Source organism: Platichthys flesus, chromosome 18 (genome assembly GCF_949316205.1).
Source record: "Platichthys flesus chromosome 18, fPlaFle2.1, whole genome shotgun sequence".
In the NCBI taxonomy this organism is placed as follows: domain Eukaryota; kingdom Metazoa; phylum Chordata; class Actinopteri; order Pleuronectiformes; family Pleuronectidae; genus Platichthys; species Platichthys flesus.
In genome coordinates, this window is record NC_084962.1 from 19,329,293 (window position 1) to 19,356,680 (window position 27,388).

The 27,388-nt window shown below is 47.0% G+C and overlaps 1 protein-coding gene across 2 annotated transcripts in view; it reads left to right on the plus strand.

The window, feature by feature from the left end:
• The window catches only part of ncoa1 (nuclear receptor coactivator 1), a 33,059-nt gene extending 9,095 nt beyond the window's left edge, over positions 1 to 23,964 (plus strand). Inside the window, exons 2-22 of one of the 2 annotated variants that reach the window (XM_062410882.1) lie at positions 693 to 950; positions 6,685 to 6,790; positions 8,801 to 8,967; positions 9,758 to 9,864; positions 10,008 to 10,185; positions 11,188 to 11,373; positions 11,486 to 11,578; positions 12,045 to 12,185; positions 12,479 to 12,626; positions 12,760 to 13,693; positions 13,867 to 14,088; positions 14,789 to 15,134; positions 15,531 to 15,713; positions 16,149 to 16,260; positions 16,651 to 16,819; positions 17,097 to 17,408; positions 17,926 to 18,021; positions 18,267 to 18,681; positions 18,828 to 18,996; positions 19,069 to 19,258; positions 19,342 to 23,964. In XM_062410882.1, coding sequence (XP_062266866.1) covers positions 6,702 to 6,790; positions 8,801 to 8,967; positions 9,758 to 9,864; positions 10,008 to 10,185; positions 11,188 to 11,373; positions 11,486 to 11,578; positions 12,045 to 12,185; positions 12,479 to 12,626; positions 12,760 to 13,693; positions 13,867 to 14,088; positions 14,789 to 15,134; positions 15,531 to 15,713; positions 16,149 to 16,260; positions 16,651 to 16,819; positions 17,097 to 17,408; positions 17,926 to 18,021; positions 18,267 to 18,681; positions 18,828 to 18,996; positions 19,069 to 19,258; positions 19,342 to 19,521 — 4,437 coding nt within the window. In that variant the 5' untranslated portion in view covers positions 693 to 950; positions 6,685 to 6,701 and the 3' untranslated portion in view covers positions 19,522 to 23,964. The remainder of the gene's footprint in view (positions 1 to 692; positions 951 to 6,684; positions 6,791 to 8,800; positions 8,968 to 9,757; positions 9,865 to 10,007; positions 10,186 to 11,187; positions 11,374 to 11,485; positions 11,579 to 12,044; positions 12,186 to 12,478; positions 12,627 to 12,759; positions 13,694 to 13,866; positions 14,089 to 14,788; positions 15,135 to 15,530; positions 15,714 to 16,148; positions 16,261 to 16,650; positions 16,820 to 17,096; positions 17,409 to 17,925; positions 18,022 to 18,266; positions 18,682 to 18,827; positions 18,997 to 19,068; positions 19,259 to 19,341) is intronic. The other variant, XM_062410883.1, reaches the window with a different exon arrangement.
• Positions 23,965 to 27,388: the final 3,424 nt, after the last annotated feature.

The window sequence follows — 27,388 nt, forward strand, 5'->3', positions numbered from 1 at the left end:
ATATTGTGTATATATAGTTTATGGTTTTGACCTGCAGGTCTTTGATTTCATGTTTTCCTTACCCGGGGGCAACAGCCAAGCAAAGATGTCCTTGCAGCTCCGCATTCAAATGTTTAGGACTGATCGTGTTTCACTAAACTCTCACGTGATGAGTTGTTTCCCACAGAACGAGGAAAGTGACTTCAACTTTTCATAACCATCACACGTACTTATCCCTTTTTTATGCGGAGCCGTGATGCAGCAGATCGAAAACTGCACTGTAGCACACAGCTGCAACTTCCTCCAGACGGAGTGACTGATGTGCACGTTGCACCGGGGGGGTCAGCTCGGTGTCAGCAGGACAGATGGAAACAGTAACAGTGGGGGGACGCAGATCCAGTCGGACATTTACAACCAGCTAATAATGACAGGAGCTCAGACTCGTCCAAACACGAGGCTCAGGACCAGGACCACGATTTGTTGGGAGACCAGGGAGCTGTGTGTTAACGGTGTTTGCATTTGTACGCCCGCAAAACATCGGTTTAAGGTTTAATTGATATAAATATATATGTACTGGAGGAACCTGTGACCCTGTTGACTTCAGGTCGATTCCTCACATAGTTTAAACAAGGATTCATGATTTTGACTGAATTTCTAGGATGATGAAAAACCTACAGTACTTAATATTCACAGTGTTTTCTTTGTCTTTCCAGTCTGAGGCCAACAGGCTTCCCCCCCCCCCTGCACCTGGGATGGTGCCTTGCGACAGAGTGGCTGTGGAGCCATAACCCCAGCACCACCAGCAGCAGCAGCACCACCAGCAGCAGCGCATCAGCTCCATCATCTCGACTCTGAGACCACCACTGACCTCACCCCCTCCAGGCTCCCCTTCCTCTTTTAAGCTTTGCTCAGAGCCCTGGACAAGGCCACCACAGACACCACATGACTCACCCACTGGAGCCCTAGATCAAGTGAGTGCAGCTGCTCAGCGTTGTGTGTGTCGGTGTCTGTGTGTGTCTGTATGTGTGTGTGAGTGCTGCAGTACGTCTCCCAGGTGAATACAGTGTCGCAGCCTGTGGCACATTCTGCAAATACCCCTGTTTATCATTCAGGATCGATTCCCACTGAATATCCCTGGAATAATCTGTCATATCGATCGGGAATCTGTGTAAATTGAGTTTCTAACCGAGGCTGAAGGCCGTGTCGGTAGGATGGACGTTTACAAATGATGTGCCGGTGAACACATTGATTTATAAAACAAATTGTTGATACAAAACCAAACCCTTTCTTTCCCTTTGTGCATTTTCTCTTTGATTAATAGACACGTTCCTGCCTCTGAAACCTGAGGGAGCAGCTGTGTGTGTGTTCTCATTTACGCTGCATGTTCGGTTGGCTGAATCTTTGAAAGCCACTGTCTCCATGCAGACTTCTCCGGCTCGTCAGTTTAATTATAAAGAGGCCGGTTAGTTCATGCTTAAAAGATAGTTTGGAGAAAGGAAGGAAGATAACCCCCCTCTCCCCCCCCCCCCCCCTCCTCACACCGCTCTCTCTCTCTCTCTCTCTCTCTCTCTCTCTCTCTCTCTCTGCATTATTCTCCTGCACCATGTGCTCTGAGATCCTGGGCCCCAGAGTGGCTGCCATGCTCAGAGCATCCCAGCAGGTCTCCCATCGGCCTCCCATCGCGCCACTGGAGTTGAAATGAGGACACACACACACACACACACACCCACACACTCTTTCACAGATTACACAGAGGCAAATTACGCAGCGGAGACCGGTGGCGTTCAATAAGCGATGAATATTCACGTGGGGTTATCTGTCTGGCAGAGGAGGTGGATGTTATTCTAATAAATGTGGATCTTCTTAAATATATATCAAATTATTGTGTCGCCATTTCAAGGATTAAGAGTAGAATTTAAACGTTTTATGTGCATAGAAGGGCGCGCCTCCCTTTTCATGGCCTATAATAGAGTTTTTTTTTTTTACATTTGGGTTATGCATATTGTATGATTCCCTCGTACCATTTCCCTCGTGCATCCTTACACTAGATCTCGGTTTTCTGATCCCATTGTTGCACGGATGAGGAAAGTGTGTTAGTGCAGCACGCAGTCCTCCGGCTGCACCTCGGCTCTGCAGACGGCTGCACACTATGTATTCCATACACTATGTATTCCATACACGCAGGAGGCTGACACGCTGTAGTAGCGTCGGTGGAACTGAGCCGAGTCCAAGGTTATTTCTCACTCTCGGTAAACATCCTGGATCTGGGTCTCCACAGATGGAGGGAAACAATGGACTGAGACTTAACAGGGCTTTCAGTCGAGGAGCGGGGACTCTTAAAGGACCACAGACAGTTTCTGTGTCTGGCATGTTTAACACAAATCATGCATACATCTCAGAAGTGTGTTTCTCATCTTTTACATTTTGGCGGTTGGTTTCTTTTACGTCCAGTAAACTAGAACGGCACTTGAAGAAGCCCACGTCTCCACCAAGCCCACCAGCTGAGACAAATTCATCCAGATCATTATCCAGTTCTGCACCATCTTTCACCTGCTCATAGATGTGTCAGATTTGTCATTTTACCAAGAAGATCTCTGCTTTATATCTTGATAAATTCAATGGCTCATTCCCCATAAACACAACCTCCTTGGTGGAGGATGGTTTATAGACTTTAGAGATGATTTTATTGAAAATCATGTGAAGTGCTGAAGCTGTTAATCATTTTGAAGCAAACACATGGAAACCAGCTTCTTAAATGTGAATACCTACAACAAGGAGGTTGTGTTTTCACTTGTTTGTTTGTGTTATTTAGCAGCATGACACACAAACTACTGCTCACCAGTCCTTTAAGTCTGTGACTTTAGTTTTAGTTTAGTTTTATTGTTTGTGTGTCGCAGTTGATTGAACGTAACTTTTCATAAAGCACTTTGAGCTGCATCCTCTGTAATAAGGAAGCTACACAAATAAAGTTTATTATTATACGACACAATAGAAATAATCGCTGCCAAACCTATAATCATAACAAGTGAAACAGATCAGGGCGAAACCGAGGGAACAAAAGGAAACGCCAACACTAAGCACAGACTGAGCAGGTGATGATTAACATCAAAAGATACGAGGAATGATTAGGAGTAATTAAAACAATAAACATTTACCTGACCTCCTACACGCTTAACTGATGAATCGACTGACCAGGAAACCAACCGTCAGTGTCAGTAAATTATTGAGGTATTTTAAAAGCTCTTTACTTTTGTCAGTTGCATTGTTGTCGTTTCCCTGCAGCAGATTTTCCAGTCAGTTTGCTCCGACTGGTTTGATTCCCGGCATCTTCAGCCATGTTTACATGTGACAGCAGTTTTGAGATAAGGCTCAGACTACGTTCCAGGTGCATCCACTCGGGTTCTCTGTGGATTGAGTTGTTGGTAAATTGTTTTTCTCTGTCCCGCTTATATATAACAATATTCATTAGATATCTAGAAAGCAAATATTGCAGCAGTCTCTTAAACTCAGCAAATGAAATCACTGTGCTCAGCTCAGAGTGAAGGTCACAGCATTTGTTTCAATACAAAATCACATCTCTGCCTCTTTTCAATTGAAGAGACGGCACAGAATCAATAATCAGACTGGGTTTTGGTAAAGAACATGTTTTTGTAACTATTATTGCGATTGCTTTGTTGATTTGTCGAGTAAAGGGACACAAGTCGTTTTCCAGACACAAACATGTTCGGACAATCGCAGTGATGATTAAGTCTTTCTATTCTAAGTTCAGGAGAAATTCTTTGCAAGTCTGAAAGCAGCTAAGTTAATCAGCTGTCCACCTGTAATAGTTTATTTACTGATTAACAATGAAATCTGTTTGTGTCTTGATTGAATTCTGAGAGGAACTGATCCTAAACCTCCCCTCATGTGGAAGAACTCATGCAGATGTGTCTTCAGGGACACACACACGGCTGCAGCTCAGTGAAACGTGCTGCAGCGAACACCCCCCCCCCCTCCCCCCTCCTGTGCACACGTCTAGCACATGAGAAGATGGCTGCACCGTGTCCCTGTTTGACAGAAGCTCTATACGTTCCCTAGTCATGTCCTATATTCCACAGGGGGGGGGGGGCCTTAGCAACAGTGACTGAACAGCTTCTCATGGGCTGTACCAAGTCAGTGGAGCACGGGGGGGGGGGGGGCAGGCCATGAGCATATATTACTGAAATTAGCGTAAATAATAAAGTATGATCTGGTTAAAGGTTGTATTTACTTTAGTCGTATTAATAATAGAACTGTCAGTCTTGCTCTCTTTATACTGTCCTACCCCCCCCTCTCTGTGTAATCTACATTATTCATTCCCCGCTCGCTACCTGGTGGTCTGGTCCTCACCCCCCCCCCCCCCCCCCCTTCAAGCTGTACATGGCTGCTGCTCTGTGTGTGTGTGGTGGAGAGGAGGATTACACCGGAGCTCCTTCTTCTCCCATATGTTTTTGTTTACCGCCGCTCGTATGTGTGACAGTGGGACGGGGGGGGGGGTTCTGTTCTAATTATACCAGTTTGAGCCGCTCCGATGTTCTAATGAGAGCAAACTGTGAAATGCTGTCATCTGTTAGAGAGCGCCGAGTTGCACACATTGAGTCGTCATGTGAAAGGTTCATTTAAGAACAATTTAACAACAGAGATTTGTTTATTTAGAAAGCGTGTTGTTGTGTGTTACCTGGCTGAAGATGGAGATGTCGTTCGTTACTTCCATCAATTGTGTTTTGGTCCGGCTTTGTGTGAGTGCGGGAAATTTGGTTCAGATCCAAATAAACTATTGTCAGGGTTGACTCTACTACATGAACTTCCTTGAGATAATATATGTTGTGATTTATTGCTATGCAAATAAAATGAAGTCAAAGTGAATGAAACTGGAAACATACAGTATTATTATTATTGACTTTCACGATGGCAAAGTATTTTCTATGAATATCATTCGTTTCTCACTATTTTCCAACATCTTATGGGCAAAAATATTGATGTAGAAGATTATGAGGAAGATTGATGATTAAAATAATCAGATTATTATTCTAGCAACAATGTTTGAGCAGCAACAAACAAGATGAGCAGAAAAGTGAACCGGTGCATCAGAATGAAAAAGGAACCTGCTGACATTGTTATGCTGTGGATGAAAAGCCGGCTAGCAAGTATAACAAGGTGGTATTAATCATAAACACTTACCAGGTGGGAGGAACTGCTGCTATATGACACATAATCATAATGGTGGGGAAACAGGAAAGACCAGAAATATGACCGCGGCTGTTGAAGGCTTGACCACACGCACCCAGCTTCCCTCGGCGGTTCGGCTGTTTGTTAGACAACATGTTGTCATCAGTGTGAATGTGCAGCCGGAACATGTTCCAGTGTTGGAGTTAATATAAATAAAATCATCTGTATAGAGCCTCGCAGAGTGCAGGGTGTCCACTGGGTTCTCGGTAAATCATTAAATGTAACTGCAGTGTAGTTTATGTTCATGCCGTCAATAAATTACACCCGTGTTGACTTGTTGCCAAGAATATAAAGGAATATAAAGTGCACGCATTACTTGGGCTTGTCAACAATCCTAAATGATCAAGCATTCGGGCGCCAAGGTCATTGTGAAGAGATGGAAACTCTCTCCTCGGCTCACAAGTAGATGATCTGGAGGTTCTTCACTTTTTCAACTTGTCCAGTAGAAATAACACTTTTCTAGACCCCGAAATGTAAATTTGCTGATGTTTGAAACAAAGAAAAACTTGAACTTAAATATATATTCTATTCTCAACTTGGCTTAACATGATAAAATACATTTAAATTAAATTAATATTACATTGACTCATGGTTTGCAACTTAAAGCTCTTCAGTTGCTTCTGTTTCCTTCAGGTTCATCCTCTGCAGCTCTGAGTGTTTGTCTGACTTATTGCTTTGGTTTTAAACCCGAACGCCTGATCCAGTAAAAGGGTTTTTACTTTAATGTCACTGATGAATGTCGCTGCGCACGGTTTGCCTCATCAAATGTTGCAGTGTTCTCTGTTGCCATGTTTGCACACCCCTGTAGGAGCGAGTGAACGGAAAATTCAGACTGAAGAAGCAAGTCCAAGATCTATAAGACTAACTATGAGGGAGGTTTATACATATAATGCTACAGATCTATATCACATACAGAATATATGTTGAATCTGAGAAACATAAACAGGACGTTGATTCTTTTCTGAGCATTGGTTCAAAACCCATAGATTTTGTTATCGTCGTTATTGATGACAAATGGTCGACTTGTCATTTTTATCTCCACATTCTTCAGACATCCGCTTCCCTTATGTATGTGGATGCTTGTGTGTTTGTGTTTTGGAGAAAGATGATCTCTGCCTGTCCTCCTGTTCTTGTTTTTCCTCCGCTGTTCTAAAAACACACTGAACTGTGACCAGAAGCTGAAGTTCATGCGAGCCGTACACTGTGTGAACCTTACCACCGGCGTTATGCCACGGCAATATGCAAATGTGCCTCGGTTATGGTCGTAACAGCTCTTATGTAACAGATGATTGTGTCTGGAAACAACACCCTGCGGTTTCTCTGAAGGTACTCGAGGAAAAAAACACAGATTTTCACTCGAAATAACAGAGATTAGCCTGAAAGGAAAAAACCATTGTTGTGGTTTTTCTTTATTTTGTTTCTGACCCGTCTCTTTGTCATGTGTTTCCTCTCTCCTAGGTCAGTTGAAGCTGAAAATGAGTGCAGTAGGGGAGAGCCCCCTGGACCCTGCCACGCCGGAGTCACGCAAGAGGAAGGGCTCGCCATGCGACACATCGGGGCAAAGGTAAACACACGTCGGTGACACCACATTCATAGACAAAAATATCACTGCAAATTAAAATCCTAAAGCAGGGATGTGCTTTGATATTAATGGACCGTGGGTACCCTGTGAACGAGAAGCTGCTTCACTCGGCCCTGAAGCTTTCATAACTTCACCTGGAGGAATCGTGTGTGAAGGCAAATGTCCGATTTGATCTGACTCATACAAAGTCTATGAACACATCTAGAGCTGAAACCTCCTGAGGATGCAAACTGGATGTGATGACGTCATTAACATATTCATCAGGTTATTTCAGTTCCACAGTTTCAGCTACAATCCTCAGTTTTGATTCTGTTCAGTCAGATGTCAGGTTTTGACCTCGTCTTTTTAACTTTTATCTGAATTACCCCCGTTGTGTTGATCAATAAAGTTTCATCTTATCTGGTCTGACGCGACATTCGAAAGAAAAAGCCTGAAGACGAACTAACAAACTATGAACATTTTAAAGTATTAAATCAGGAAATCGAACGGTTTTAGATTCCAGTTACGTCCTGTCAGATTCTGTCGCAGTAGGGGGAGGCAAGCCTTAGAGTACAGCAGGAATGTGTCCAGAGAATTCACAGTGAGAAGACGTGTTGAAGACTTTTCTAACACGCAACAGACACGCAAGAGACGCAAAACTACACGTATCAGACCGAGAAGAAGATGTCAACTTGTGGTGATACGACCTGAAGTCTGCGATGTGCTCCTTGGATTTTTCCTGTTGTTGGTAACGAAGTCTGACTCGGGGACAATCTCCTGGAAATGTGTGAAAGACAGAAACTCCGGAGAATGTCCAGACCCGCTTTACGTTGGATCATTACACAGGACGATTTAAAATAAGAGGAATAAGAGTCGGTGGAACAGGCTGCGTGGTGAAGGTTAGACTCAGCTGTAGTTTGGGCTAAAGGTCAAGACGGGACCTGCAGTGATAAACAGTGAAAGTACTCACTGTCCTGTGTGTGTAAGTGTGTGTTTGTGAGTCAAAAAGGGGCAAAATAAGTGATGTAAGCTGATGTAAGAGGCCAGTTAGCATTTCCACAGCAGCTACTGACCAGCGCATTCACACACAGCAGCATCCTCCCCCTCCGCACCCCCCCTCCCTCCCTCGCTCACTCGCTCGCTTGCTCGGTTACCACGCCTGTGTGTTCTGGCCGGCCAATGCACTGACCTACTTTTGCTGTTGTCGTATCACACACACACACACACTCAAACACACACATTTCTTTTTCTTTTTTTCCCCATGTTTACCACATACCTTGCTGCAGCTCGTCGGTCTGAAAGTATATTATTGCAACTGGAGAACAGGGATAAAGCACGAGGCAAAGAGGCCTGAGCTAAGGACGGATTGAACTTCTGTTGCACCAGCGTTCAACTCCACTGATGTGTGATAGTTTTACATAACATGAAAACAAACAACAGGCACCGACCGGCCGGGGGTGAAAGGCCTCGGCAATTATATGCATTACACAAAACCACCTGTTTGTTTGTATCAGGGTCAAACTTTTCTTATTTGTTTATGTTAAAAATGACATTTAGATAGTTGATAACAATAGAATTAAAGATAAATCCAGTGTAATTTGATGTTTCATTTAGTAGCATAGAAGAAATGTATACACAATTGTCACAGGTTTTGAAGCAGGAGTCAACAATTCTGATTTGTGCGATTAAAAAAAACACTAAGTTAGTTCTGCTCGTTCTCTGTCTTTGCCTCCGAGGCCGTGTTCACACCTGCACAGTCATCCAATCACAAGTGGACAGCTCTAAGTGCTTAATGTGAATGCACCCGAGGCGCTTTGAGGAAGGACTGAGATTCGAACCGTGTACGACCACATTCTTTTAGAGGCGTGCACGACCACCTCTGCACACCACGTCCTGCACGAAGCCCTTCAGTCGCTTCTCAAATCGCTTTATGAAGACAGTGTCAAACATGTTGAAACTCATGTCAACTCCTCACGTGGGGCCTTGTGTGTGTGTGTGTGTGTGTGTGTGCAGCCTGGAGAAGAGGAGGCGGGAGCTGGAGTGCCGCTACATCGAGGAGCTGGCGGAGCTGCTGTCGTCCAACATGGGCGACATCGCCAGCCTCAGCGTCAAGCCCGACAAGTGCCACATACTCAAGAGCACGGTGGACCAAATCCAGCAGATCAAACGGCGTGAGCAGGGTGAGCGAAGACACACACACTCACACACACACACACACACACACACACACACACACACACACACACACTCACACTCACACTCACACTCACACTCACTCACACGTTACAACTATGCACCGTGTGAGTTTGCAGGTGTTTTTAAAAAGTGGACCCTGTATCTTCCCACCGACGTCTCCTCTGACAAGAAACACAACATTCATAAATATAGAATTGTCATTTTCTATAAATATAGAGTTGACTCCCTGAATACAGAGAATGTATAACCCAATATATTGTAATGGTTTAAGATTACTAGATATGTATTTTTTTTTTCTTTCTGGGGTGCCAGCCAGGGAGAACCCTGACAATCATTTATTTAAATTAATTAACTAAGCCACACAAAGGTCACTCCCACACATAACCAAAAGAAAACTTAGAAATAGAACATAGAAATAATCCCAAAACAATGACATGACTTTTAACTATAAATATGGTAAACACACAGGACACAAGTATTGAATCATGAGTCTCTTTATTTCTTACGGCTGAAAGAGACGAAAACAAAAATCAGATCCAATCGAAAAACAATAAACAAACGCCAACAAAACGAGTCCACTTCAGGATATGTATATGGATAGACAAAATACAATTCTGATAACATGTTCCTTGTTTGTAGGGAACGTATTAATGTCTATTTGGTTCAAGTCTCAAAGTTTTAAAAGTGACTGAAGGACTTAGAGCTTCAGATGTGTCAGGAGCCATTAAAGGTTTTTTAAGTCTTATCTGTGTTTTGTTGTTTTCTTCCCGGCAGAGAAAGCAGCTCTTCTGTCCCCAGATGACGAAGTGCAGAAGAGCGACATCTCCTCCAGTAGCCAGGGACTGGTGGAGAAAGAGGCACTGGGGCCCTTGCTGCTAGAGGTGAATAGCAAACACACACACACACACAAACACACACACACACACACAGCAAATCATCCTCGCTGCTCCTGCTGAGACTTTTCTTTTCACTCCAGCTCCAACCCACACAGTCTAACTTTGTTCTCCTCCCTCTCCTCATCCAGGCCCTCGATGGGTTCTTCTTCGTGGTCAACCGGGAAGGCCGCATCGTCTTCGTCTCTGAGAACGTGACGAGTTACCTCGGATACACCCAGGAGGAGCTGATGACCTCGAGTGTCTACAACATCCTCCACGTGGGAGACCACAATGAATTTGTGCGGAATCTGCTGCCCAAAAGCCTCGGTGAGTGAGCGGGGGTTGTGGGTTTGAACGCCACACGTCCTTTGGCTCCGGATGCCAGCAGCTGTTATTTTTTAAAACTTACTTAGCAATTACATTTTCGGTATCCTCAAATTTGACAGTTTCCATTCCAGTGAAACCTCTTAAAGAGGCTGTGAAGCTGAGGAGATCGGCTCTGGCCTCAACAATCTGTGTAAAGTCCCTAATGCAGATAATTCACTTAGTTTATTGATGGAAAATACCGACGCTAAGGACAGTTTGAACAGCTGTGAGGAAAGGTAGGAGGATGAACCATGAACATTTTAAATTGACACACGGTTTTAAGTCAGAGCGGCGAGGCGGCGTTTTGTGTGTGCGTGAGTTTGAGGAGCGAGGGAAGAGGGAAAGAATGGAACAGTGACTTTGTTCACTGCAATAATGTTAGTTCAATTTGTGGCTCCAGCCTTGAGGAGAGATTATAGTAAGAAACAGAGGGGGGGCCGGGGGGGGGTCGTACAAGGACAAACGATAGCGGCGGGCGACCAGGTTGCCCAGTTGTGTTTTCTTTTGATCTTGTAATCCCTTTTAATTCCGCACCAGCCGCTACAGCTGTCCTTTGCCCCCCCCCCCCCCCCCCCGCCGCCGCCCTGAAATCTGCGCTCACAGAGAAACTTGACAACAAATTGATTTCTGCCTCATCACTGAACTTCACTCAGATTATTCTTCCAGGGGATCCTGCAGTCACATTATTTAAGTAGCTAACTGAGAGTTTGTTATCATGTTTGTATTGTTTGTATTTATTGATTCACTCAGCCTCTATTTGGGAGAAAAAAGTTGATTTGTGTTTGTTCTGAACACTTGTTTACTCTTATGAGCATAAACACAGGTCCATACTGCTTATTAAAGAGTATTTTCTCAATTAAAATGATGAGGAAGGAAAACCCAGAGTCTCTGTGAGTTTCAGTACTGGTGGAAACTCCATTCTTGACTTCTAATGCGTCGTTCTTTTTGTTTCTTGCCCTCCAGTAAACGGTGTGCCGTGGCCACAGGAAACCACCCGGAGGAACAGCCACACCTTCAACTGTCGCATGCTGAAGAGGCCACCGGACGAGGTGGGCTCGGAGAACCTGGAGGCGCGGCAGCAGTACGAGATCATGCAGTGCTTCACCGTGTCCCAGCCTCAGGCCAAGCAGCAGCAGGAGGAGGGAGATGGTACGAGATGGTCCACACGCTCTCTTCTTCTGTAACGTCTCATTAACCTCATCAGAAACTTCTCTCTAAAGTTCTGACAGGTTTGACCCCTCGTGTCGTTTTGTTTGCACAGACCTGCAGAGCTGCTTGATCTGTATCGCCTGTCGAATACCTCGAGCTCAGCCCGTCAACAGTGAGTCCTTCATCACGAAGCAGGACCCCACAGGTACACACACACACAAACACACACACACACACACACACACACACACACACACACACACACACACACACACGTCCCGTATATAATCCAGCACTATTTGCACCTTTACACTAGTGAAACAGAAGCTTTTTTTTAGGAAATATATTTACTCAAGTAGAAGTAACATAACTCTGGTAAAAAGTCGACAGTTCAGTCAGTTAAAATAAGAAATTAAATTAAACAGCTAGAAGTGAACATCACAGTCCCACCTTTTGTATTTTAGCGTTTAGCCAGACCCAGAATGCACCTGTTCACATCAGGTGTGTTTGATTTGTGACACTTAGCGTGTCCGCCGGGTGGGGCATTAAATCAGCTTGCGTTTATGTCTCTCTATCTGGCTTATGAGAATCACAAGGAACAACCAAAAAACCCTAAAATCTAATTTCTTGGTTTGACTTTTTTGTGTGTTTGTGTTGTGCGTCACCTCCAGGGAAGATCATCTCTATAGAAACGAGTGCTCTGCGGGCGACGGGCCGGCCCGGCTGGGAGGACCTGGTCAGGAAGTGCATCTACGCTTTCTTTCAGCCGCAGGGCAAAGAGCCCTCCCACGCCAAGAAGCTGCTGCACGAGGGTGAGCAGCCACGAGTGATTGTTCAGACAACGTTACCAGAGCTTCAGCTTCAATCCCATTAGAACAGATTAAATGCAATGATGCGCTTCAGTAACATTTCAACACTTGAAGTCAGGATACTGAATATTATTTTGAAGTAATCAGTCAATCATTGGATAGTCTCCTAATCCACATTTAAATTCCCTACATCTGGATTTTCATTTGGATCAGCACCAAAATGCTCACACTCATGGATCAGTCTAACCCTGAACACTGTGTGTGTGTCTGTCTTTGTGTGTCTTTGTTCCCGACAGTGATGACCCACGGCAGCGCCATCAGCCCGCTGTACCATTTCTCGTTAAGTGACGGAACTCCACTCAGCGCTCAGACTCGCTGCAAGTTCTTCTGCCCCCCCAACCCTGACGTTCAGCCTTTCATCATGGGCTTTCACACTATTGACAGGTACGTCAGAGACACGGGGGGGGTTGTGAGTCTGAGAGGACAGACACAGGTTTACATTTTCCTCTTTTGAGTTTGTCAGTGTTTGTTCCTCTTCGGTCACGTGGTCATCTTTTCTTTTCCTGGTTTCTTCCAGGGAACACAACACTGCTAGCTCTCAGGAAAACACTACACCGACCCTTGGCAGCCTTGCCCAAACTCCCTCCCGCTCCCCGACCCTTCCCCCCGGCAGCAACTCCACCCAAGGTTCCGGCCTCGCCTCCTCAGGCCTTCACCCCAACAACAGCAACGCCTCCTCCCACGGACACGACCCCGCCACGTCCACGGGCTACGTGACGCCCTGTCGGACGTGTCCCCAGCAGGTCAACAGTCCCTCTCCTTTGAGCAGCCCACTCACAGCCACCCCTACCTCGTTTATGTCGCCCAGGATGCCACGGGCCAGCCCTGGGTTGGGGGGGAGCCCTCGGGTCCCAGGGAACCCGTTCTCTCCCTCCACGCCAGGCCTCCATTCCCCCACCGGGGCGCTGAGCAGTGGAGGCAGCCTCGGCGGCACCAGCTGTGGGAGGACAGGGTCTTTCTCCCTGTCCTCCCCTGTCCCCCAGAGACAAGCCAGTACACCCACCGGCTCCTCCACTCAGCCTGCGTCAGCTAAACACCCAGAGGGAGGAGAAGGACGGGGAGAGGACTCTGTTAAAGCCCCCCTTCCTTCCGCCTCACAGCTGGGAACCCCCAGACTCAACCTGCTCCTGAATGTCAACGGGACAGCAGTTGAAACTAACAACAACAACAACAAAAACAACAGCACCTCATCACCTCATCCTCCTGCCCCACAGTGCCCTGCCTCACACAGCACTCTCACGGAGCGACACAAGATCCTCCACCGGCTGCTCCAGGACAGTAGTCCCAACGACTCCTCCGCCGCCGCCGCCGAGGACGGACTCAACAAAAGCGAAGGCGACATCAAGAGGGAGGCGCCCGCCTGTCCAGCACTTACCCCATCATCCAAGTCCAGCTCCAGGGAGCCGCAGGACCACCAGTTACTCCGCTTTCTCCTGGATACAGACGAGAAGGTGACCAGTACATACACCCACATGACTTTAAGATACTTTGACAGTTTGGTGACAGTAAGTGGACTAAAATAAAGAATTCAAATATACCAGCATCTGCCCTGTTATATCGATATTATTTAACCCCTGAGTAATGTCCTCCTGAGAACTAATAACTGTTGTGTTGTTGTTTGCAGGACTTGGGGGACCTGCCTCCTCCCTCCGCCCTCAGCCTGCAGACCGTCAGGGTAAAGGTGGAGAAGAGAGTGAGCGTCGATGGGCCCCCGCCCTGCACCGGCTCGTCTGCCTCGGCATCCAAACCTGCAGCCGTGTCCAGCAGCCCGGCCTGCGTCAGCCCCAAGCCCTGTCCCGTCGGAGAGCACCGGCGAGACAGCCGCAGGGACAGCAGGGACTCCACGGTATTCACACGTTCATCGCTTCACGCTTCAACAGGATTGATTTGAGTTGATCAAGGTTTTACAGAAAATCAAGAAACTGGTGTGAAGTTGATCTTTAATATGTGTATCGTCCCTATAGTCGATAAACTAGCAGCTCTGAAAGACCAGTAGACGGGACACACCCTCCTCCGGCTTAAATCTGTCCCAGGCTGCGTCTCCGTCTCCGTCCCAGTCAGACAGACACAAAACCAAAACCTTAAGTGTATCGGCCCAGTAATCACAACATGTGTCCACCCACATGGTATCGATCATGCGTGCATGCCACTGCTGCTTTCAGAATTCACACAAGCCCGGTGTCAAAAAGAATATTTCACAATTAAACGCAGGACTTTCCCTGCAGCTTTGTTTCCCGTCCTGGCAGTTGCCCGACAGCCGTTGTAAATCAAGTTGAATGTTTATTTTCTTGGACTTTGTCTCCGCTGTGGACTCGGCTACCAGCTGCAGCCTTTGAAGCTCGCTGGCCTTTGACCTTTTGTCTCTCCCCGTCTCTCTTTCACTGATTGTCTGTCACGCTTTTTTCCCCCCCACCCGTTATTCTTTAATTCTTCACTCTTTCATTCCATTACACCATTCATCCTTCAATCTCCCTCTCCTCGCCCGTCCTCCCCATCTCCATCTATGTTCATTTGTTTTTGCTCTACTCTCTGTTTCCTGCACTCAGATGTCTGATGGCCCTATTGACATGGACTCTCTCACCCAGCTGCTGCCGGGCCTGAGAGGCCCGGGTGGGGCCAAACAGGGCAGCGAGGGTCCAACAACCCCCGGAAGCCCCCTACTCCAGTCTCCGGGCCCCCAGGCCGGGCCCCCGGCTCAGCTCCAGTCTCCTATGCCACAGCTCCAGTCCCCCCTGTCCCAGCCCCAGTCTATTCCCCAGTTACAGTCGCCGTCACCTCAGCTCCAGTCCCCCTCACCCCAGCTCAAACTGCAGTCCCCCACCCAGCTCCAGCCCGGCGAGGTCAGCACTCCCCGCAATGTGAAGAGAGAGTCGCCCGGCACTCCGAACAGAGGTAAAGGTCCCGGAGAGAAGGGATTGTGTTGGTTTCCCTCAAACACGTTGAGTGGAAGCTGTGGTTTTGAGGTGCAGAGCCAGTATTTAAATAAAACCATATAAAATCATTATATTTGATATTAATAACTGAATATTACATAATTGTTCTATTTATCTGAATTGTTTTATTATCAATATTGTAACAGCTGAATCTAGAGGCTCCTTCTCTTTTTACTCATTCATTTGCCTTCCCATTGTTGCTCTAGATGCCCCCTAGTGGCTGTTAGGGGGTGTTGCAATGTAAACAAACCCTACAGGGGAACCAGACTCATTTTATATTTGGTAGTTTTATTATTTTAATCCATAAAATTTGTGCATCAGTGTTTTATTATATGTTGTGTGTCTGTTTCCTCAGGGCTCAGCGATGGCGGACCGCTCTCTGGCTGCAGCCTCCAGACTCAGTCGGTGTTCGATTTCTGCAGTCCCCCCACTCCAAGCAAGATACCCACCCAGGGACAGGGGGACCCCTTCCAGACCCCCAAGGACAGCAGCCCCTTCCCCGAGGCAGAAGTCATCAACCCCTTCAGCTCAAGCACTGGTACACAACACCATAAAGAGTCGACAATTTGTGTTACAGTCGCAATTAATAAGTGAATGATCTCATGACATCTGTGGGAAACGTGTTTGGTCCCAAGACAATAAGACAGAAGGGTCGGGGCTGAAAATGGCTGCCGGGCTGTAAACAGTAACCTGATGCTGCATCTTGTGTGGCAGTAAAGCTTTGTCGAGTTGACCTCTGTAGTTGTAACCCTTTGACACACCTGACCATATACCAGGCTGCTTCTGGGTGTGTTCAGCCTGTGTTGTGTTACAAGTTGTTCAGCTACACACAAGAGCAGCCACAGTCACTGCAGGACGTCTCAATCAGCCGCTGCAGAATAATACAGGGAGTTACTCAAGGTTCTTTATTGTTCCTATGTTATTTTTGATTCCAGTAAACTATATCATATATTTTAAACCTTTACTTTTTCAGGCCTCACCAAGATGGACGTGGGAGACTCCCAGTTCCAGCCTCTGGCTCTGTCCGACACTTTGTCCTTCGATGGTCTGGGGACTCTACAGGCTCCGTTAGCGTCACCGCAAGAGTAAATATCTGTTTCTTTTGTGTTAGTTGTGCAAAGATGGTACTTATTACATCACATTCACATTAAGGCCATTGTTGGAAATCTTGGAGGAAGACGACACAAGTTAAAAAATGTGAAAACATGTTTTAATTCTTCAAAATACACTCTATGTTAGAGTCCCTCATCTTCAGTGGATGTGTGTGTAGAGAACTTGAGAATCCTTCAGAGTTTATAGACCTGTCACTGCTGATTGGCCGACACCTCTGACACACCCACCACACGAGTAAATACACACATTGAAGCCTGTTGCACAATGTTTCAAGCAAACATTAGCTTTTTTGTAGTTGTCTTTTAAACAACACTGTGATGATGCTTACTTGTGTGTGTGTGTGTGTGTGTCTGTGTGAGCAGGCAGTGTGTCCCCTGTACTCTGGATGAAGTGCTCGGTCCTCTGACGGCACCCGAAGGCCGGAACGACGAGAAGGCTCTGCTGGAGCAGCTCGTCTCCTTCCTCAGTGGAACCGACGAGAGTGAACTGGCTGAGCTGGACAAGGCCCTGGGTATCGACAAGCTGGTACAGGTGTGTGTGGTGCAGCCGGGCGGGGGGGGCGGGCACGTGAGGTGAGGAATGCAGCAGAAAACTTCACGTGTTTATTTTTAGCATCAGTGAGTCATCATTAATTGTACGTTGCTGCTAAAATTAATCCAAACACACGAAACAGTTTCTCAGTTGAATTGTTGGCAGCTTCTTAACTGGATTAGACAAAAAAAAAAAAACACTGTCAGGGCCTCAAATGACTCAGAAAGTAGAGTTTTATATTTATATTAATCAATAAAATGATTTATTCTCTTTCCAGGGTGGCTGCTTTGACCCTCTGCCTCAAACCTTCCCATCCCAGCAACCCACTGCCACCCCAGTCTCCCTGGACCCCAAACTCCCCAGCTACCCCTCCCAGTTCACAGCAGCTCCGCAGGCCCAGTTCCCTCCCGAGCTGGCCACCGTGGGGCCACAGGGTCTGGGCTTCGGAGCCCCTCGGGGGGCTTTCCCCGGGGGAGAGGGCATGGTGAGGCCAGGCGTGACGCGACCCCAGGGGACGGGCGCTCAGCTCCGGCTGCCACCCAACCAGCTCCGCCTGCAGCTGCAGCAGAGGCTCCAGGGCCCGCAGCAGGTGAGGAGCCCAGGATCCAGTCTATCCTGCTTTTGAATTCATCAACACTATAACATATTAGATGTGGGAGATTTTAATACAGTTTCAGGTTGAGCTGTTAATGTTCTGGTGCGTTGTCTCTACTCTGCAGTGACATATCAAGTCTGATCAGAAGCTTTACGACTTATTTGAAACATTTATCAACATTTATATAAGTAAACCTTAAAAAATCTGAAAAACTGGTTTTCAGTATGATTTATTAAATTTGTATTTCCCCACATTCTCTTCTCAGTTGTCTTTCACTTACATTAATCTTCGTTGATCATGTCGATCGACTTCTCAACATTTTCTTTCTCAGAGTATTGACCTGTGCTTCTCTGTGTTAGTCTGAATCAATATGTCCTCATGAATCCTCTGATTTCATTATGCCAGCATTGATTGATCATTTCTCCCTCATCAGTAACATTCAACCCTTGTTTTCGCTCTCCTCTTCTTTCTCCATCCATCCAATCATTTATTCGATGTTTTTGTGTCTCAGCTGCAGAACCGGCTGGCGGCCATTAATCCGTTTCCTGCAGGACATGTGAACATGGGTGTTCGTCAGGGCGTTCCACAGCCGCAGATTCCCTCACAGGTGAGTCACAGCAATATTTCATTAGATAAATTAATAACCCTTAAGTTCTAATTAACTAATAATGAATAATAATAGTTCAGTTTAAATGCCGTAAGGTAGGAAGTCGTTTTAAAATACTGTCCGTTTATCTTTAAACACTTTCCTAAACCTGCAGATTCCCCGTTCACGTGACCTTCTGGATAATTTGATTTGAAAGAATTTAAGAACTAGAGTTTCCTGCATCTTAATCTGTTTTGCCTCCGCAGCCTCCACTGAACGCCCAGATGTTGGCCCAGCGTCAGAGGGAACTCTACAGCATCCAGCACCGCCAGCGACAGCTTTTCCAGCAGAAGGTCATGCTGATGAGACAGAACTTGGCAGGCGCTCCGACTGCAGCCGTGGGGCCCGTCGGAGCTGCCAGGGTCTCCAAAGGTCCCCCCACGACGCCTCAGCAGCAGCAGCAGCCGTTCAACTTCCCACCAGGGTTCAACCCGATGACGGGAAACCCCCCTACCTCACCGAGTCACTTCAGCCCCCTGCCAGGGGCCCCTCTGGACAACAAGCTGTCCGCCAGAGCTCCTCTGAGCAGCCCGACGCTGATGGGCGGCGTGCAGGCCCAGTTCAGCAGCTCCATCGGCTCCTCATTGCAGCAGAGTCTGTTCCAGCAGTTTGGAGGATCTGGTGAGTTCAAGTTCCACGGCTGCACCGTCGTTTGATGAAAGATTGAATCAAGTTTTGCTGCTTCACAGAAATATCTGTTCCCTGGACTCAATCACACCCATGGAGCTTTTTACTGCTTTCTCTAAACCTCTCCTCTCTTTCCAAAGCTTTGGTCCAGCAAGATCCATCCTTCGCTCCTGACATGAGCCCGACCAGCCCGTTGTTGTCACCTCAAAACTCAACCTCCCAGAGTCCTCTGCTTCACCAAGCCCCTCCTCCTGGCTACCAGTCACCAGACATGAAGAGCTGGCAACAGGCGGGGATTGGCAGCAACAGGTGAGGAAGAGCACGCCGAGGCAAAACGCCGCGTCGTGTCACAATTCACCGACTGAACGTTTCCCTCCGCAGCCTGTTCAGTCAGTCAGGACAGAGTGCAGGGCAGGCGTTCGGCCAGCAGGGGGTCTACAACAACATGAGCATCACCGTCTCCATGGCCGGGGGCTCGGGCGGTGTCGGCTCGTTACCTCCCATGGGGCAGCCGGTCGGCTTGAGCAACAGTAACCTCAGCAGCGTGGGCTCAGTGTGCAGCGACCAGCAGGTCAGTGACTGGTTTTATTGGTTTCCTGCCAGGAGACCTTCTGCTGGACTGCTTCTGTATCTCTGACGGTTCTCTCCGTGCAGGTGCAGCAGGTTCAGGTGTTCGCGGACGTCCAGTGCACGGTGAACCTGGTTGGTGGCGACTCGTACCTAAACCAGGGCTCCATCGCCGCCGCGGCCTCCCAGAAGGGCCCGGGGCCGCCGGGCGCCCAGAACAACCAGGCCCAGCAGAAGAGCCTCCTCCAGCAGCTGCTCACCGAGTGACACCTCCCTGCTCCTTCAGCTCTCCTGCTCCCCTTCTTCTTCTCACTTCTACGCCTCCTCCTCCTCCTCCTCCTCCTCGGAGGTCCGTGCACCAGACCCATTGCTGTCTCTGTCTCACCTGTTGGATGGAAGGATGGATGTTTGGACGGTGTTGGCTCAGAGCGCTCGACGCAGCCCAACCACTTCTGTGCGGGTGGTGGTGGGGGGGGGATTGATCCTGGGCTGGTTGTGTTTGCCGCCCAGTACTTAAAGAAAAGACTCGCGTCAGAAGGAGCAGCAGTGTGTTTGAACCTGCCTGTCTAATCTGTCTGACAACCTGTCTGTCTGCCTCAGCCTATTTAAAGGCAGTGTTGTCTTGCTGCTCATTCCTCGGTGACCTACTTCCTGCTTCCTGACCCAAGTAAACAAACTGCGACTTCATTGTAGATTTGCCAAGTTGTCGTCACTGTTAAATCAGGGCCGGCCTCCTTTTTATTGTTTTGTTTTTGGGTTCTTTTTCCTGATTGGACGGTTTCTGTCGGGGCCGTCGCAGCAGCAGTGCATCTTGGGAGCATGAGCTGCAGCGTACAGTTGCGCTCAGCGTTTTTTTAAAGTGTGGGAGTATCCCACACAACAGCACCTCTGGCTCTTTATTTTTTTATTTCCGTTTGTTTTGTTTTCCTCTACCTGTCTCTCAGCGATGTGGGAATGTTAAGGTTTCAGACCTCTGCGGCATTGTGGGATAGGAGCTCAGTACCAGCTGGTTCTGTGACTGTCTCTCTATCAGCTACAGTGCCTGGTCGAAGTTTGAGTTTTGATCCTAAACTCGGCTTCTTCTTCTTCTTCTACTTCTTCTACATATTATTCTATGACATCCTCTGTTTCTACTTTGGTTGAATGTTTTTATTTTTTGTTTAAAGAGTTAAAAAAAAAGAAAAAAAAATCTCCATCTGCTCTCACCGTCATCATCATCATCATCTTCATCATCTTTGTGATCATCAGAACAAGCTTTGACAACAGCCGGTTGGATGGAAGGATGGATGGATGGATGGGAGACAGACAGGAAGCTGCTCAGTTTGGAACTCATGTGTCTCTCTCCCCCCCCCCGGGAGGAGGTTTTATTTTTATTAATTTTTTTCAAAGTATATATAGAAAAAGAAAAAAAGACTGTTATGATTATTTAACTGTCTGTCCGTCACATTTTACCCCCCCTCCCCCCCTCACCTCCGCAGCTGTGAATACAGAGTCCTGTGGGGCTCTCTCTCTCTTTCTCTCTCCATCTCTCTCTCTCTATCCCTCTCTCTCTCTCACTCTCTCTCAGCCTATCAGTGTTTGCCATGTGCACCATGCAGGCGGGTTGTATTGTACAGAACAGAAGGACAAAGACTGGGGGACGAGCTCACTCTTCTCTTGTAACTCCTTTAAAAAAAAAAGAGAGAGAAATGAAAAGTGTAATTAACTCAGAAAAGCAAAACTATGTGTCATGTGATTCGATCCAGGTTCTATTCTATTTGGTTTTGTCCTTTTTTTCCCCCACAAATTTGAATCATGTCCATGTTTTTATTTGTTTTTGGGAGATTATTTTTTTCTGGCTTCAGGATTTTGTTTCTCTAGTTGTTGCCGTGGAGGAGGAATTCAAATGTGAAAACGAAATTTGGAAGCGAGTTTAAATATAGCCTTTGCGAGCCCCCCCCCCCCCCATGCCCCCCCGGCGATGCTAACGGTACCGAGCTGCATCCCCCCCCCCGTAGGTTTCCCAGTCGCAGCAAACGTTGCGCTTCAGGATATTGTTCCTATATAATGACATTTAAGTAGAAGCTTTAGTAATAGAAGTTCCTAACAAAGATGTGATGGATAAATATTTTTAAGCTGTCATGAAATTGAAACAGGACGAGGTCGAGTCCCGACAAAATACTTTCTCCTCTTTTTTTTCTTATTTTCTCCGGACCTGTTTTTACCGAGTCGTCCCCGACGAGGATTTTTTTTTTGGGATTCAACCCTCCTCTCCCTCCTCCTCCTCCTCCTCCGGTTCCCCACGATGATGAAGACTTCACTCCACTGGCTACACACACACACACACACACACAGTTTTCTGTTGACTACTGTTGCTCAGTCAGACACTGCCTCGCTCAGTGATAACAGGCCTCTGTTCACTTGACAGGAGGGAAAAGGAAAAAGCAAGTCTAACTCATTTCACTCTCAGAAAAAACGTTACACAATCCTCCGGGGAGGTGTCGCCGCTTTCTTAATCATCTTCAAGTGGTTCAATGAATTTTCAGATTCACGTACGATCTGGAACGATTTCTCCTCTTGTCAAATCCGCCTCGTTGTGCGTTTCTCCTCCAGAACGACGTCAGGACCTCCCCTGATGGAGCGAGTCCTGTGTCCTCTTCCTCCTCCTCCTCCTCCTCCTCCTCCTCCTTTTTATTTTAAATCTTCCTTCTGTCAGGAGAAAACAAAACTCTGGAAGTGGAATCTGTGGAGAGGGATTTTCACACAACGCAAAAAGGACCTCGCGTTCGGATATTATTTTGAATTATTTCTGATTCACCCCCCCCCCCCCCCCACCGCAGCAGTGGAATAGGGCTTTTCCTGTGTACTGCGTTTTACAGCTGAGATACTTCACCATATGCAACATTACAGTATGCAAGGTCAACATTCCACCCACCAGTCCAGTTTTGTAAAGATGTGAGAAACCACTTTGTGTCCAGCTGGAACCCCCCCCCCCCCCCCCCAGTCAACATCTTCACTCTCAATAATCTAAATTCAGACTGGACTGGAGCAGACGCCTCAAAACATAAATGACTGACAGCTTTTTATTTCTTCTATTTTTCTAAGTGTATATATCTGATGGAAGCACGTGGATAAATCATCAGTAGGCGTTTAACGAGCACCCTTCTTTTACCTCATGACCTTTAGTTCTGACCAGGTTGTCCCACTGGGAGCAGCTTGTCTTCAGTGGTCACTTTGGTTTCATCCACCTCATCGGCTCCCGAGCACTTCTTCGGTTAGAGAAAACTTAAATCTTGGTCCTGTTTCTTTGATAAATGAGAAACTTATGATCGTTGACACAATCGTTTTACAACTTTCGTCCCCAAAGAGACTTTTTCAAACCCGTTACTTTCCTTTAACCTCCACTGCAACCATCGAGATTTCTGTCAAAAAACGTCCGTCTACCTCTGATCCAAGACCTCACTACTTCTTCAGTTCTCAGACACGGTTTCCATTCCACTTTCACTCTCTGTCATGTTAAGAACCCGGGTTAAGGGAAAGTTACGGGGACGAGTCAATCCCTGTAATGTCCGAACTGTAAGACCTCCGTTGGGTCCGCGCTTAAAATTTCGTCCCAGAGACAGAAGCACTTGAGTCAGGGAAGGAGGGAGCAGAGAGAGGGATGTGATGCCCGAGCTGGATGGGTCGTGACCAGACGTCCTTCCTGCAGATGGATCTGGTTTCTCACAGTGTGTCCGGTCGATGTTAAACGACTCAAACGCTGCACAAAGTGGGAAGAATGTATTTTAGGAAGGTTCCTGTCCGAGTCCGCCTCCTCTCGTCTGCTCTGATGCTTTCACACGTACAGTATTGTGACTCCCCCCCCGCCTCCCCCCTCCCCCCCCACTTCTCTGCGTGGAATAGGCATTCCTATGGAAATGGTTTCCTCCTCAACTTCTGTTAGATGCAGGAACCCGACAGCACCTGACACACGACAACATGCCAAATACAACCAATGCATATGTAATGTTTTTTATGCAACAGCCATTCAGTGGAAGCGACAGTCCCTCCTCTCTCACTGCAACCAACAGGTACAAGGTTCGCTTCTTTTATAACATTGCTTTCGAGATGTTAACATAATGTATATAACAGAGAAATGTGAATATGTATTTGTTCAGAATCAACAACGCAAAAAAAAATATAAAAGTAGTGCTCCGAGTTTGTGGTAAATAACTACTCGCCTCCGTCATGTTTTTATTTTATGTTTTTTTGATTTTCTACTTTTTTATTTTTCTGACGATGTGTGTATGTTTATGACTATCAGTGAGTGCGTATGTATGTGTGATTAATACTGTATATCTGGTGTTCTCTAAGATGGAAAAGTGGAAGGTGTCCTGGTTTGATTCTTTTCTTCTTTGACTCTTTAGACCCTGCACAGTACCTGTGGGCGTTTCAGAAAACTATGCCAGAGAATGGTTTAGCGACTGCTGAATGTGATTTTACTGAGAGAGAAGCAGCGGACTGGCTTTTTTTGTACGGGTTAATTTAAAAAAAATGAAAAAAAAACACAGAAAAAAGGCCATATTATTTAATTTTTCTCTGTTGTCAAAAGTTTAAGCAGATCTGGGAGAGTGGAGCCTTGGTTTTGACGGAGGGGCATCGCCTGCTGGGCTTTTCTTTATTTTAGTTTTCTACGTGTCTGACTGATGTAGCGTTGTTTTTTTTTTATTCGTCAATAGTTCAATGACCAAAGCTTAAAGATGTGTTGGATGGATTTCAGATGCAAACCTCATCGTAACTGGACGGGACATGATGTAGCGGCTCTGCGTTCATTTGGATTTCCTCTCTCTCTCTCCCTCTGTCTCTCTCTCGCATGTTCGTCTTTCCTCGCTTCGTTCACGCTCCGGCCTCTACCCCCCCCCCCCCCACACACACACACACACACACACACACACACACTCTAGTCCGTTTAGAAGCGTCTCCATTGAGGTATTTCTGAGCCAGAAGTGATATCAATTCGTTTACAGGAAGAAGGAAAAACATTGTTAGCTATGCACCTTACCGATAAAAGCATTTCCTCACGTTGACGCACGTAGAGCCGGCGCTTGAGCGAGTCATTGATTTCATAGGCAACGAGTTTGTATTTAACGTCTCACACACTCACACACAAACACACACACACACCACGACAACCCTTCCCGTCAGTGACCTCTCAGCTTCTAACGCTTCTTTTGTTCCATTCACTAAATACTTTATACCAAACTTGAGGTGCCTCGTGTATATATATTTTCCGCAGTGAAGGTTGCTCCTTTGCTGTTTAACAGTAGTGACCTTGTTAACCAGGGTTTTTTTTAAAACCTTTTTTCACCTTTATAAAAAAGAAGTTTACTGTATTTTAAATGACTTTTTTACTCATATAGAAGATTAATCAAATTTATTCCAGGAATTTGCAAATACAATCTAATTTTGCACTTTATATCGGATTTACTTGGGAGTGAAAAGGCCATCACGAGCTTTCTCGATCAGACCAGTAAGAGCAACGTCCCCCGAATGAACCAAGAAAACTTACGTTTCATTAGTTTGATTTGAAATCGCTCAGGTTCTCCACCAAGAACTCGACAGTGGGAGATTCCCATCGTCCAAGTGACGACTGCAAATTGTAAACACACTTTACCTTCTCTGTAATGTAGGTCTCTCTCTCTCTGTCTCTCTCTCTCTTTCTCTGTCGACACCAACCGATCCTCAGTGGAACTACTATGCCAGTCTTCTTCTTCTTCAGGTGGCGTCTCCGCTCGGCGCCCTCAGCGGACGCCAGGCGATCTGTTAAAACCTCCTCTTGCTTGAATCTCAGAACATTCCTGCTCACGACACAGTTTCAGTAACACTCGGCTCTGTGGCTGCTGCAGAGCCGCTCGGCGTTTCCTCTCCCGCAGCTTCCGACGTGTTATTTAGTAAAAGTCAAAAGTCTGTTTGTGCGACACTTTGCAAAAAATTGTGCACTGTGGACATAACAGACAACACTTGCACCGTGTTGTCTGTCTCCTCTGTTCGCTTCTCTCGTCACACATGTGCTGCATGATGTAGAATATTTAGTGCTGAACTGATACCAGGATCGGGCCAATGCCTGGTGTAGGACTGGGCCAGTGTCTGGTGTAGGACTGGGCTAATGTCTGGTGTAGGACTGGGCCAGTGTCTGGTGTAGGACTGGGCCAGTGTCTGCTGTAGGACTGGGCTAATGTCTGGTGTAGGACTGGGTCAATGTCTGGTGTAGGACTGGGTCAATGTCTGGTGTAGGACTGGGCCAGTGTCTGCTGTAGGACTGGGCTAATGTCTGATGTAGGACTGGGCCAGTGTCTGGTGTAGGACTGGGCCAGTGTCTGGTGTAGGACTGGGCTAATGTCTGGTGTAGGACTGGGCCAGTGTCTGGTGTAGGACTGGGCTAATGTCTGGTGTAGGACTTGGCCAGTGTCTGGTGTAGGACTGGGCTAATGTCTGGTGTAGGACTGGGCCAGTGTCTGGTGTAGGACTGGGCCAGTGTCTGGTGTAGGACTGGGCTAATGTCTGGTGTAGGACTGGGCCAGTGTCTGGTGTAGGACTGGGCTAATGTCTGGTGTAGGACTGGGCCAGTGTCTGGTGTAGGACTGGGCCAGTGTCTGGTGTAGGACTTGGCAAATGCCCGGTGTAGGACTGGGCTAAAGCCTGGTCTAGGACTGGGCCTATGGACTGGGCTAATGTCTGGTGAGGACTGGGCCAATGCCTGGTGAGGACTGGGCCAATGCCTGGTGTAGGACTGGGCTAATGCCTGGTGTAGGACTGGGCTAATGCTAGGTGTAGGACTGGGCCAATGCCTGGTGTAGGACTGGGCTAATGCCTGGTGTAGGACTGGGCCATTGCCTGGTGTAGGATTAGGCTAATGTCTGGTGAGGACTGGGCCAATGCCTGGTGTAGGATCGGGCTAAAGCCTGGTGTAGGACTGGGCCAATGTCTGGTGAGGACTGGGCCAATGCCTGGTGAGGACTGGGCCAATGCCTGGTGAGGACTGGGCCAATGCCTGGTGTAGGACTGGGCCAATGCCTGGTGTAGGATTGGGCTAATGTCTGGTGAGGACTGGGCTAATGCCTGGTGTAGGATCGGGCTAAAGCCTGGTGTAGGATCGGGCTAAAGCCTGGTGTAGGATCGGGCTAAAGCCTGGTGTAGGATCGGGCTAAAGCCTGGTGTAGGATCGGGCCATTGCCTGGTGTAGCTAATCATTTTCGATGTCAGCTCAATTCATAGCAAAGTGAAGGAGGACACAGTTCTCAATAGTCCCGTATTCCCAGCTGTCATTGGTCCAGAGTTGTGCTGGTGCACGGCTGAGACGCTCCACGGTCCTTTTTAAACCTTAACTCCACTCATTCCTCGTGCACACGTTCGATTCTCGGCTCTTCGTGAACTCACAGCTTCAGTTGTCTCGTATCGTCAGTGCTGCCTTATCCGGACGGAGGGGGGGGGGGGGGGGGCGGTTCAGAGACAGATCGTTGTTATTAACTCACCGCTCTGTTGGTTCGGAGGCGGCGATGCTTCCTCTGGAGAATTTGAGAAGACAAAAGACCAAGGTTCCACTTCCTCCCTTGTACAAATTAATATAAATAAATATATATATATAAATATATATGATACATTTTACCCATTTTTGTCCAGTTTTGTATATTACACTCATGTAAAGTTTGTTTTTAATGAGGCATCGGAGCAGCTATTACAAGACAATATGAGTGACATTGTTCATCTGGGAGAATTTTATGCATGTTATATTTTCTCTTTTTCTCTCTCTGTCTCTTTTAATGCCCCCCCAACCCCCCTGTCAAGGTGTGTAACGTGAATATAAAGAAATCTACCTTTTCTTTGGAATGTTGTAGACAATCAGTCTCAGGCCGGGTCCAGCGCCTGCAGGGAGTGAGAGCCCTGCAGGCGGAGCGACAAACAAAACGCTCTTTTTGTTTGTTTGACAATTAAAAACTCTCTTTGCATCTACTGGAAGTCTAAATTTGGAGGTTTGTTCATTCATATGTTGGTGGCTGCTCAAGTTTACACACACACACACACTCACAGACACACACTTCTCGACTACACTCAAAATACAAACACCTCGTGCATTTGATCCCTCTGCTTTCTTTTCCAAGGTGAGGATGCCAACCTT